The following is a 12,192-nucleotide window of genomic DNA, read 5'->3' as shown; positions in this document are numbered from 1 at the left end:
TTAATGCTATGTTGTAAGCATTTTTCTGTTGATTTTGGACTGGACAGTCTCAGTATATGTCCCAGGGTAGTCTTGAACTGGTGACTACTGCCTCAGCCTCTGAGTGCTGGAGTTATAAGTTGCCATAGCCACTAAGGACCCAACTCCAGGGCTCACAACCTCTTCGGGCTTCACTCAGCCTTCCAAGCAAATGGGAATTATACTGTTCAGTATTTACTCTGATTGTGTTTTTGTTTACTTGGGGTCTTGTATGTTTGGCCTTAACTTAGCTATGTGGCTGAAGCTGGCCTTGAGCTCCATATCTTTCTGTTTCCACTACCCAAGTGTTGGGTATATAGGCTTATACACAACCCTCCTTCTATAATTTTTTAATCATGTTATTCTAGTCTTTGAATAAAATTAACATTATATAATGTAGTCTTGTGGAAATATTTTTATTTTGCTGGTATAAATGACAGAAGAGCTCATTGTAATTTAACTTTGTGCATAAAGAAATGAGTGTCAGGATAGAAGCCAGTGCCACTGTGATTACTTTTTTTGTCTTTACCTGAAGAAAAATAGTTCCATATAGACTGCTTGAAAGCATCCACTACAATCTTGATAATTGAATCCTATATTGGGATTTGGTGAAGGGAAAGAACATTTTACACTTTGCTTTGTTTACTGTTATTATTTTGTTTTACAAACACCTATTTTCAAAATATATCAGTCATATTCTGAGTTAAAAAACTTCTATCATTATATGGGGCCAGGGGTTATTTGTTATTTCACATGAGGTCTTTGAGCCCAGGTTGGCATCAAGCTTGCTACATACATAATAGCTAGGGGTGGCCTTTCCTGCCTTCATATCCCAAATACTGAAGTACAAATTACATACGCCATGATGCCCATGAGTATTTCTTCTGGCTGATATTTATGAATTTTTTGTTTTGCTTTATTGTATTTACAGGCTATGCCAACCCTAATAGAATTAATGAAAGACCCCAGTGTAGTTGTTCGAGACACAACAGCGTGGACTGTGGGCAGGATCTGTGAGCTGCTGCCCGAAGCTGCCATCAACGATGTCTACTTGGCACCTCTTTTACAGTGTCTGATTGAGGGCCTCAGTGCTGAACCCAGAGTGGCTTCAAATGTGTGCTGGGTAAGGGGTTTTCTTTCTGGTGAAGACAGGAACTTGTCCTGAGCTATTAGGAGGTGTGGGAGAGAAAAGTTACCTATCTCATTGAAAGGCTTGCTCTGAATTGTCTCCTAATGTCTTGAGTTTAGGGAGTCAACTACTGAAGCCAGAGGGAGCTGTACTCTGATTGGGTTCTCAAAGCACTTAGAATAGTCATGCACCATTGTGACCGCATTTGCCCTACTCCTATGGTTGCTTTTAGATGAAAAACTACAGTTAAATGGGGGGGGCTTGGTGGTGGTGGTGGTGGTGGTGGTGGTGGTGGTGGTGATTGTGGTGATTGGAACAAGTAAAAAGACAGGGATGAAAGCCAAAGGAGGTAGGCAGCCTTTGTGCTTAGTCTCTGTAAGTTCTGTAACTTACTGGGGATTAGTGTGGGAAAGGAGGAGTGGGGCTAAAATCCTGTCACCTGTGTTTGTTTGAGACCATTTCTCTGTGTAGCTCTGACTGTCTTAGAACTCAGTCTGGCCAGGCTGTGGGTAGCGCATGCCTTTGATCCCAGCGCTTGAGAGGCAGAGGCAGAGGCAGGTGGATTTCTGAGTTGGAGGCCAGCCTGGTCTACAGCCATGGCTACACAGAGAAACCTTGTCTTGAAAAAGCAAAAAAAAAAAAAAAGCCTCAGTCTGTAGACTAGACAGGTCTTGAACTCACAGAGATCTGTCTGCCTCTGCTTCCACTGCCTGGCTAAAATCCTTTTTTAAGAGTACAAACAAAGGCCAGGCAGTGGTGGTGCATGCCTTTTATCCCAGCACTTGAGAGGCAGAGAGCAGGCGGATTTCTGAGTTCGAGGCCAGCCTGTTGTACAAAATGAGTACCAGGACAGCCAGGGCTATACAGAGAAACTCTGTGGAAAGAAAGGAAATGGTAAGCCTTAGTAAAAGAATTCTGCCACTTAGAGAGTTGGGCAGATGACTAGGCATCTACAATATAAATACTTAAGGTTTCTTTTCAAAAACAATATTTTAGATTATCTTACTTATCTAAAAAATACTTAGATTATCTATATATGAGTGTTTTGTCTGTATACATTTATACATTTATATTTATACCTTGTATCTGGCTGGTTCCTGCGGTGGTCCAACTCCCTGGAACTGGAATTATGTATAGTTGTAAGCCAACTGTGGGTGCTGGGGACTTAACCTGGATCTTCTCTGCAGGACAGCAACTGCTTTCCCATACTTAATTTTCATCATCCTAGTCAAATAAATACATGACCAGTTCCTAATGGATTCCCAGGCATGGAGTCTCTATTGGTTTCCCTGGTAGACTGCATTGCATTAGGAGTTGTCACAAGAACCTGTTGAAGGAAGTAGACCCTCTGTTTTTCCCTCCAGAAGAGAGTATCAGATATATTGAAGCTGGACTTAGAATCAGTTGTGAACCACTTGATGTAGGAGCTGAGAAATGAACTGCTTTTCTCAGTGACCCTTTTCTCTTTAAAACAGAGCTAGCTCGCCGGGCGGTGGTGGCGCACGCCTTTAATCCCAGCACTTGGGAGGCAGAGGCAGGCGGATTTCTGAGTTCGAGGCCAGCCTGGTCTACAATGTGAGCTCCAGGACAACCAGGGCTATACAGAGAAACCCTGTCTTGAACCCCCCCACCCCACCCCCCCAAAAAAAAAACAGAGCTAGCTCTGTCGACTTGGCTGCCCCTCAAAACTCAGAGATACATCTGACTTTGCCTCCAAAATGCTGGGATTAAAGCAAGCACCACCACTGAATGCTCCAATCCTTCAAAGTATCTTAAAGGAGGTGGGGGGATGAGAGAATCCTGCAGTGGAGTTCTCTTAGGACTAATTTTAAATCTCTCTACATTCCAGGCTTTTTCTAGTTTGGCTGAAGCTGCTTATGAAGCTGCAGATGTAGCTGATGATCAAGAAGAACCAGCCACCTATTGTTTGTCTTCTTCCTTTGAACTTATAGTTCAGAAGCTACTGGAGACCACCGACAGGTAACTGATAATCCATTGAAGCCACTGGTGCACACCCTCTTTAGAACCGCTGAGAGTTTTTGGTTATCAAGAGAAAGAGAGATGGGATGGGGGAATAGACATGTGTATCATGGTACAGACATGAAGGTAGGGAACAGTTTGTGGAGTTGATTAAGTTTTGTCACCTTTAGGTCACAAAGCCTACACAATAAGTACCTCTAAACTAAAATTAGTTCCCATGATTTTTGTTTGGTTGGTTTGTTGGTTGGTTTTTTGAGATAGGATTCCTCTATGTAGCCCTGGCTGTACTGGAACTTAGGCTGGCCCCAAAGGGGTTGAAGGTGCGTACCACCACACCCAGCTACTAACCATTTTTTGCATGCTATTTGTCTCTCCCTCTGAACTACACCCCCAACCTCTGGTTTTGTTCCCTTCTCGGTTGATTTTTTTTTTTTTTTTTCATTGTATCCTTGCAGACCCGATGGACACCAGAATAACTTGAGAAGTTCTGCATATGAATCTCTAATGGAAATTGTAAAAAACAGTGCCAAGGATTGTTACCCTGCAGTGCAGAAGACCACCCTGGTCATCATGGAACGGCTGCAGCAAGTGCTTCAGATGGAGGTGAGCCTGCAGAGTGTTCTACCCTGGGCAAGGTAGCAAAGCCTGTATGAGCACAGTGCTTGCCCTTGGCCATGGTTGTAGATTCAGTCACCGGCACCCAAAACCAAAAAGCTCGCCTCTGCTTTCTGGTTGTACTGCTCTGTTAGCATTGGAGAGGCTCAGCTGATGTCATTGGTTTTGCAGCAGTGGAAGTTTTTTTAGAGCACTGTTTATTCTTTTCCTTCAGTCCCATATCCAGAGCACATCGGACAGAATCCAGTTCAATGACCTCCAGTCTCTACTCTGCGCAACTCTTCAGGTATGATAGCAACTCTCTCCTTTTTCTCTTTTTTTATGTGTATGGGTGTTTTGCCTAGATGTATGTCTGTGCCCCGTGTCCGTGGGTGCCACGCACACTTTGCGTGAAGGCTGTATCTGAGGCGTAAACTTCAAGGAAAGTCAGTCTCCTGCCTCCGCATTGTCGCCTGGCACCCCAAACTCAGAGGTGGCCCAGATATGTCTTCGTACTAGTGTGCTAGGAACTCACCAAGATATCATTTCTTCACAGCTAGCAAGAGAAAATTCGGACATTGCTTTCTGATCTTCACCAATGTTTCCAACTATCCTAGTTTAATGTTTTAAGTACTAGAGAGTAATTGAAAGGTTTCTCTCACTCTAAGACATTAGCTGAAAGAGTTAGGTCAAGATTCCCCTCTGCCTGCCTCCAGCAAGAACCAGAGAATTAGCATAAGAATACCTCAACAGGGAGGGCTCCACCCCTCTTCCTCCTGTTTCATACCTAGCTACCAGACCCTGCTGACCTTGATGTGGGGGTCGCTTGCCTAAGTGACTTCAGTCTAGCACTAGGACTGGAAGAAGGACTTGGACTCACATGCAGGACTAGCACTAGAACTTAGATGGGCTAGGACTCAGATTCATGTATCTTTCCCAGTCCCCGGGCCCGGGGTATGCAGCACCAGTTCAGAGGAGATAGCTGCTGTTTTAGACCCAGTATGTTTCAGATAGTCTCAGAGGTACCTCAACTGTTGAGCTGCCAGACTTTTCATTTCTCTTTTGCAATGATTGTAAAAGCCTCATGTCATTTTTAAAGAAATACACTCAGTTCTTACACCACTCGTGTGTAGTCTGTTTGTCAAAGCTGAATCCCGTGCCCACCTGGCCAGAACCACTCGTCCCGTGGAACAAGGGACCCTGCGAGAAATCCCGGTCCGCGGTACGTGGGGGTGCCCAAGAAGCCAGAAAAGGATACTGAGTTTCTTTTTCTTTTGGTTTTTTGAGATCGGGTTTTTCTGTGTAGCCCTGGCTGTCCTGGAACTCACTCTGTAGACCAGGTTGGCCTCCAACTCAGAAATCCACCTGCCTCTGCCTCCCAAGTGCTAGGATTAAAGGGGTGTGCCATCAGCATCCGGATGGATACTATTTTATAGGTGCTGGGAATTGAAGCCAGGTCCTCTGGAAGACCAGGCAGTATTTTTTTTTTTTTTTTTTTAGTATGGAATAGAGTTTATTTCAGGGCATGGGCAGGGGAATTAAGAGGGTAGTAGAGGCAGAGGAAGGCAGGGGGAGGGGTAGAGGAGAATAATAGAGGCCAGCCATGAGCATGTGGAGAGGGAGTGGGGAAGGGGATGGGGGGAGAGGGAAAGCAAGAGGGAGCAAGAGCCAGTATTCTTAAGAACTGAGCCTTCTCTAATTTTTTTTTTTTTTTCCGAGACAGGGTTTCTCTGTAGCCCTGGCTGCCTAGAAATCCTCCTGCCTCTCTCCCAATTAAATCCTGGGATTAAAGGCATACACCACCACTCCCCAGCCAGATATCATATATTAAAGCATGACATCAGAGCTTTCTCATCAAAGTAAAGATAGGGATGATCCTGTTACTTTAGATGATGAACACTCAAGAATACTTTACATACATAAAGTATATGGAGTGAATGTAGAGGGTTGTTAGGCATGGTGAATTGGTGAATAGAAGAGACCATTACAATTAATGTTGGAGTGCAGGTGATTTGATGTATAAAATATAAAAGTCTTGCAAAAAATGTTTTTTGCCTTCTTCAAAAAAAAAAAAGTGAGGGACTTAAAGTTTTATTTTATCTTTTAGAGAAATGATGTAATGTTCTGATTTGAAGATTTAACAGATCCCAATTCTTGTTCATTTCACAGAATGTTCTCCGGAAAGTGCAGCATCAAGATGCTTTGCAGATCTCTGATGTGGTCATGGCCTCCCTGTTAAGGATGTTCCAAAGCACAGCTGGGTCTGGGGGAGTGCAAGAAGACGCCCTGATGGCAGTTAGCACACTGGTGGAAGGTCAGTGAGCAGTGAAAACCAAGGTGATAGTCAGATTGATACATGTAAATTATGTTATTGCCTTCCTTGGCAGCCTCCCAGGGCATTTAGTACCCACCAAAGGTTCTATCAGGTTTCTTTTTCCCTTGAACAACAACTTGATTTTTTTATTAAGATTTTCTCTTGTTGGGAGCTGAGGAAAAAGAAGAAAGATTCCAGTTTCATTCCTGCCTTTGATAACTTTGGGTGTGGACTATAATGCTTTGGATTTGGGCTGGTAGATCGTGCGGCTTGGTGTGGTATGGATGAACCTGAATTTTAGTAATTAATTCATATTATTACTACTATTATTACTTTTTGTTTGTTTGTTTGTTTTTTGTTGTTGTTGTTGTTTTGAGACAGGGTTTCTCTGTATAGCCCTGGCTGTTCTGGAACTCACTCTGTAGACCATGTTGGCCTTGAACTCAGAACTCCACCTGCCTCTGCTTCCCAAGTGCTAGGATTAAAGGCATGCGCCACCACTGCCCGGCCGTTATTATTATTATACTTACTTGTCTGACCATACAGACAGAATTGCTTTAATTTAGGGCATCTGAAACCTAGTACTAAGGCCATTATTTAAGGACCACTTTTCTGAGGACCAGTTCTGTTTCTGGAGTAAAGGGCCTGTGTCCACAACTAGGGGGTAACTATATATATGCCTGTAGTTTTATGCTCTAGAGGCAGTCAGCAGAATTGTGAGCTTGACGCATATGATACATAGTGAATCCCTTCTAAGGAAAGTTAAAAAGAGAACAAAGAGAAGCTGAGGTTATATTTCAGTTGACAGAGTATTTGCTTAATGAGCAGGAAATTCTGGGGTTGGTACAGCCGTGCTGTCGCAGCTCTCAGATAGTGGTAGCAGAAGCTCTAGATCACCCTCTGCTACACTAGGCTACGCAGTCAATTTATGGCCTGCCTGGAATACATGAATCTTGTTGGAAGGGAAGAACAAGCAGACACCTGTAATCATAGTTCTTGGGAAGACAAGATTTTGAGTTCTGGTGATACCTCAGCTATGGAATGAGGCCTCGGAATAACAGAAACAGGCTAGAAATGTGTCTGAATGGCTCAGAGTGCTTGCTGCTCTTGTAGAAGACGAGAGTTTTGAGACCCAGCGCCCATATGTGATGGCTTACAAATGCCTGTAATTTCCTCTTCTAGCCTCTATGGGTCTCTGCACATGTTTACACACACAAACACAAAACACTAGAGTGGTGGGTGGGTTGAGTGGGTCCCACTCCTGCTGCTGTGGACTATGCTCTGTCTGCCTTTCTCCGTTCTCTCTGTGCTATGGATTGAACCCAGGGCCTTGCCTATCTTAGACAAGGATCATGGAGTTACACCCTTCCTTTCTGCTACTCTCCTGGCTGTGCCTGTTACTTCCTTGCTGCAGTTGAGTAGAAGGCCTTGTTTTGAGGCCAGCTTGCAGTAGCAAGGGGACATGAAGTAGCCTGGCTGACTCTGTCAGGTGTCTTTTCCTTGACATCCTTGCTGCTTTGCTCTTTTAGCTACAGTAAAATCTCATTCTGAGGAACATTGGCATTTTCTCTGAGACACATGAATTTATTTGCCCTTCCAGCGGTTAGGAAACTTGGCTAACAAGACAATTTGAATGCCTTTGCTATGGTAATACCAATCAACACATACTCTGCTAACTTTTTGAGCCAGTGACTCAGTTCTTTGACTCTCTTTATGTCCTGTGTTTGTTCCATTGACAGTGTTGGGTGGTGAATTCCTCAAGTACATGGAGGCCTTTAAACCATTCCTGGGCATTGGGTTGAAAAATTATGCTGAGTACCAGGTAGGATATGATTCAAAACAGTATCTGTGGGCTTTGTTTTCATATTGTTGAGACTCAGATTCCGAGCTTGGTGCCTGCTTAAACACTGAGCTGTATCCCACACCTCAAAATCACGTACTGTCACTGAGACAGAGCAAAAGAGTACAGACAAAGTCAGCTTTCCCAAGCCAAGTGGTTTCTCCTTTTGCATTATTTGTAGCTTTACTGTCTGCACTGGAGGTAGTCTGTGAAAAGCAGGATATTGGATCTGCCAGATAGAGATTACAAGATGACTGCCTGAATGGTCCTAAGTAAAGGGCAGCTGCCAAGTTATGTGATCACTGCCCTAAAGAGCAGCACTGTTTCCATGTTCTGCCACCATCATCCTTTCCTGTGGCACTCACAACGCTACTGCTCTTGCTGAATCTGGTTAAAGCTACATAATCTCCACAAGGGAAGAATGTTTTTTGTTTTATTTCATTGGATGTTTTCTTCTTTGATAATTGTGAGAGCCACTGACTTAATGATCATACTGTCTTGCCGGCAGCCTCTTGGGTTTGAATGATGGCTCCCTTGGTTCTTTGCAGGTATGTTTGGCAGCTGTTGGCTTAGTTGGAGACTTGTGCCGAGCCCTGCAGTCTAACATCTTACCTTTCTGTGACGAGGTGATGCAGCTGCTCCTGGAGAACTTGGGGGTAAGTATTTTATAGTCAAATTAGCCAGTCTTTTAAGGAGTTATCAGTTGGAAGAAATTTAAGGTCCATGGTGAGGAGCTGTAGGTTCCTAGAACACTGTCTGCTAGTTTATGAAGAATAGGATTGTTTATTTTCATAGACAGATCCAAAGTTACAAAGTTAACTAAAGTAATGTGTTCTATTTGAAGTGGTAAAGTAAATATATGAGTTCTCTATCCAACAGTAACTCATTATTTTTTTTCTCTCAGGTTTCTTGCACCTTCAGACCAGATAAAATTTGATGTTTCTAAGTTTCCTTTTTCTTTTTTCCTTGTTAGAATGAGAATGTCCACAGGTCCGTGAAGCCACAGATTCTGTCTGTGTTTGGTGATATTGCTCTTGCCATTGGTGGAGAGTTTAAAAAATACTTAGAGGTTGTATTAAATACTCTGCAGCAGGCCTCCCAAGCCCAAGTGGACAAGGTAAGCTTGGAACTTTCCTGATGATCTTTAAAGACCACTTTGAATAGGAGTCTGATAAGACTTTATAGGTGTATCTCTTAAAATGGCCAATATGACGGAGGTTTTGTTCCTTTCTCTTCCAGTCAGACTTTGATATGGTGGATTATCTGAATGAGCTAAGAGAAAGCTGCTTGGAAGCTTATACGGGAATCGTCCAGGGATTGAAGGGAGATCAGGAAAACGTACACCGTTGAGTATATAGCCCAGTTCCCCAAATCCACTGACCAGGGTGCACAGGGCCAGTGAGCGGCATTTTACCTGTGTAGCTCACTAGTGAACTAGTACCTGCTATATCTGGGGAGAGAGGAGACTCACCCTAATGTAGAGAGAGTGGTTTGGGGGAGGTGATTTATAGACGTTGGTATTTCTACATCCTTCTACTTTTCTATCCTTTTTTCTTATGGGGTGGGGCTTTGGGGCATCAAACCCAGGGCTACATGGTATATAGCTAAGCTCTACCTGAATCACACTTGTAGCTTGCTTTCTTTGGGATCTAATGAGGCCACTAGGGAATGAGCAGAAGTGTCAGTACTTTCTGCTCATTGTGGACAGCAGGTGTTGAGCAACCGAAGCCCCTTATTTGTGGGATGCAACTCATTGGTGTGGGAATACATCCCCACTGTGTGTAAGGCCTATATTCTATTCTTCAGTACCACAAAAAGGTCTTATATTCTACGTGATTATAGAAGGGATATTTATCTCCTGCATTTGAAGGATATCCTTCTAAACTGAAGAATAACACAATGTTTAGTTGGTTATCCAGCTGTAACCTTCCCATGGGGGTAGAATGACAGGACCATATTGAAAAGAGGCAGAGTCCTGTCTGATGTGGGACAGTTTATTCAGACCTTCTCTTTCCTTTATAGCGGATGTAATGCTGGTACAACCCAGAGTAGAATTTATCTTGTCTTTTATTGATCACATTGCTGGAGATGAGGATCATACAGATGGAGTGGTAGCCTGTGCTGCGGGGCTGATAGGGTAAGTCCTCCTTTTTTCCATGTGGGTCCTGGGTATTTGGCAGCAGACAGCTTTACAGTGAGCCTGAGACACCATAGAGCTCTTCTGAGACCCTGAGGTGATATTGGGGCATAGCTTTACAGCTCAAAGGCCTAGTGCCATTTCCCTTTTTTTTTTTCCTTGTCTTTGAGAAGGCCTTGCTATGTGGCCTGGGTTGACATTGAACTCATGATCCTTGTCAGCTTCTTTCTTGGTTACTGACATTTACAGGGCTGTGCCATCACACTCAGTGGGCGAGTCTTTTAACTCAATTGATTCCAGAAATCTCTTATCATTTTAAGTGAATGAATGCTAAGAAACATGTAGCTGCAGTAGCCTAGTGTGGCCAGGAAGTCATTCTTTGTTTGTTTGTTTGTTTGTTTGTTTGTTTGTTTGTTTGTTTTTTGGTATGTTTTTTCGAGACAAGGTTTCTCTGAATAGCCCTGGCTGTCCTGGAACTCACTCTGTAGACCAGGCTGGCCTCGAACTCAGAAATCTGCCTGCCTCTGCCTCCCAAGTTCTGGGATTAAAGGTGTGTGCCACCACTGCCTGGCTAGGAAGTCATTCTTGGGTGTTTGTTTTGCACAGGGACTTGTGTACAGCATTTGGGAAGGATGTACTGAAATTAGTAGAAGCTAGGCCAATGATCCATGAACTATTAACTGAAGGGCGGAGATCGAAGACTAACAAAGCAAAGACCCTTGCTACGTGGGCAACAAAGGAACTGAGGAAACTGAAGAACCAAGCTTGGTAAGCTCTTGTCTTAACTCTCAGATCTCATGAGGGTTTATGTTTAAGATTTATTTTATGTGTATGAGTACACTGTAGTTGTATAGATGGCCATGAGCCATCATGTGTGTGGCTGCGCTCCGGCTGGCTCCCGAGTAATTTGCTGTAGCTGTCTTCAGACACACCAGAAGAGGGCATCTGATCTCATTACAGATGGTTGTGAGCCACCATGTGGTTGCTGGGATTTGAACTCAGGACCTTTGGAAGAACAGTCAGTGCTCTTCCTCGCTGAGCCGTCTCTCCAGCCCGAGGGTTTATGTTTATAGGATTTCTGGTAGTAGCTGCCTACTAGTATTTTGGCTACACACTTTTTTGTACTTGTGTCTGAGCAGGCAGCCTTAGTCCTTTCTAAGCCACATATTTGAGTCCTTGCGTTGAACAACAGAATTTACTGTTGGAACCTAATAAAAAGTTCTCATATTTTTCTGCTCTGCTCCTCCATATCCTTTTGTTTGTGCTGGCAGTCAAGCCTATGGTAGGGGTAGAGGGTCTTTGTGTAGTCTGCTAGCCTAGATATTTCTTTGTAGTTTATATTGGTCTCAAGCTCAGAGATCCACCTGCCTTTGTCTCTCCCTCCTGAGTGCTGGGTTTAAAAGCATGCATCTCCATATGTATATGGCCTTGGGTGACTATTTGCTTGGATTGCTGGACAATCCAAGGACATCACAAAGTAAGCACGTTTACCCCATTGAGCTACAATATATGCTTATGTATGGCAGCAGGTATATAGAGCAAAGGAAGAGAAGAAAAATTATCAATCTTTAAGAGTTGATAGAGCCCGTTTTAACTTTCGGCTACTTATTTGTAGGAGTTGGGGATACATATGACCTCAGAATTGACCTCTTCATCCTTTTGCTTTTAGATCTGGTACCATTGGGATGATGACCTGAGACCCCCACTGGAAATCTCCAATCTTTTGAAAAAACCCGGAAGTGAGGAGTGTGCACGGATGCTGAATGTTTGGGAATGAGAGGATGAGTGAGTGAGGCTTGAAAACACCACACTGAAAATCCTGCCACAGCCAGCAGCAGCAGCGCTGTTAGTGAGCTAAGTAAGCACTGACTTTGTAGAAAACATAACATCAGCCATCTTGGAACAGAGAAACAATGGATTTACTTACTTATTAAAAACAAAAAAAGCTGTCTCTTCCCAGGGAAGGCTAGAACTAGCTCTCCTGTCTTGGCCGATGCCGAATGGGTGACTGATTTGGGAGAGGAGGACCTGGGTTCATCTGTGGGGCTGTGCTGTGAAAGGCAGCCTGGCCCCTGCTACTGAGGAGAAAGATGGAGCCCGGGTCTTGAGCCCACCTTCACTGTACCGTTGCACTTGGTACTGTCTATGTGCCCTTGAGAAGGCGCGTGGGGGATTTCACA

General features: G+C 43.8%; 1 protein-coding gene across 1 annotated transcript in view; it reads left to right on the top strand.

The window, feature by feature from the left end:
* Kpnb1 (karyopherin subunit beta 1) overlaps positions 1-11,987 on the top strand; it is a 27,097-nt gene extending 15,110 nt beyond the window's left edge. Inside the window, exons 11-22 of the mRNA XM_031351581.1 lie at positions 950-1,141; positions 2,997-3,127; positions 3,583-3,730; positions 3,957-4,028; positions 5,891-6,035; positions 7,775-7,857; positions 8,424-8,531; positions 8,849-8,992; positions 9,115-9,220; positions 9,898-10,012; positions 10,619-10,780; positions 11,682-11,987. Of these exons, the coding sequence (XP_031207441.1) occupies positions 950-1,141; positions 2,997-3,127; positions 3,583-3,730; positions 3,957-4,028; positions 5,891-6,035; positions 7,775-7,857; positions 8,424-8,531; positions 8,849-8,992; positions 9,115-9,220; positions 9,898-10,012; positions 10,619-10,780; position 11,682 (1,407 nt within the window). The 3' untranslated portion in view covers positions 11,683-11,987. The remainder of the gene's footprint in view (positions 1-949; positions 1,142-2,996; positions 3,128-3,582; positions 3,731-3,956; positions 4,029-5,890; positions 6,036-7,774; positions 7,858-8,423; positions 8,532-8,848; positions 8,993-9,114; positions 9,221-9,897; positions 10,013-10,618; positions 10,781-11,681) is intronic.
* The last annotated feature ends 205 nt before the right edge of the window (positions 11,988-12,192 follow it).

This window comes from Mastomys coucha, unplaced genomic scaffold, assembly GCF_008632895.1.
Source record: "Mastomys coucha isolate ucsf_1 unplaced genomic scaffold, UCSF_Mcou_1 pScaffold5, whole genome shotgun sequence".
NCBI classification, from domain to species: Eukaryota; Metazoa; Chordata; class Mammalia; order Rodentia; family Muridae; genus Mastomys; species Mastomys coucha.
The sequence above is the reverse complement of the archived record's forward strand: the minus strand, read 5'-3'. Positions and strand labels throughout refer to the sequence as shown.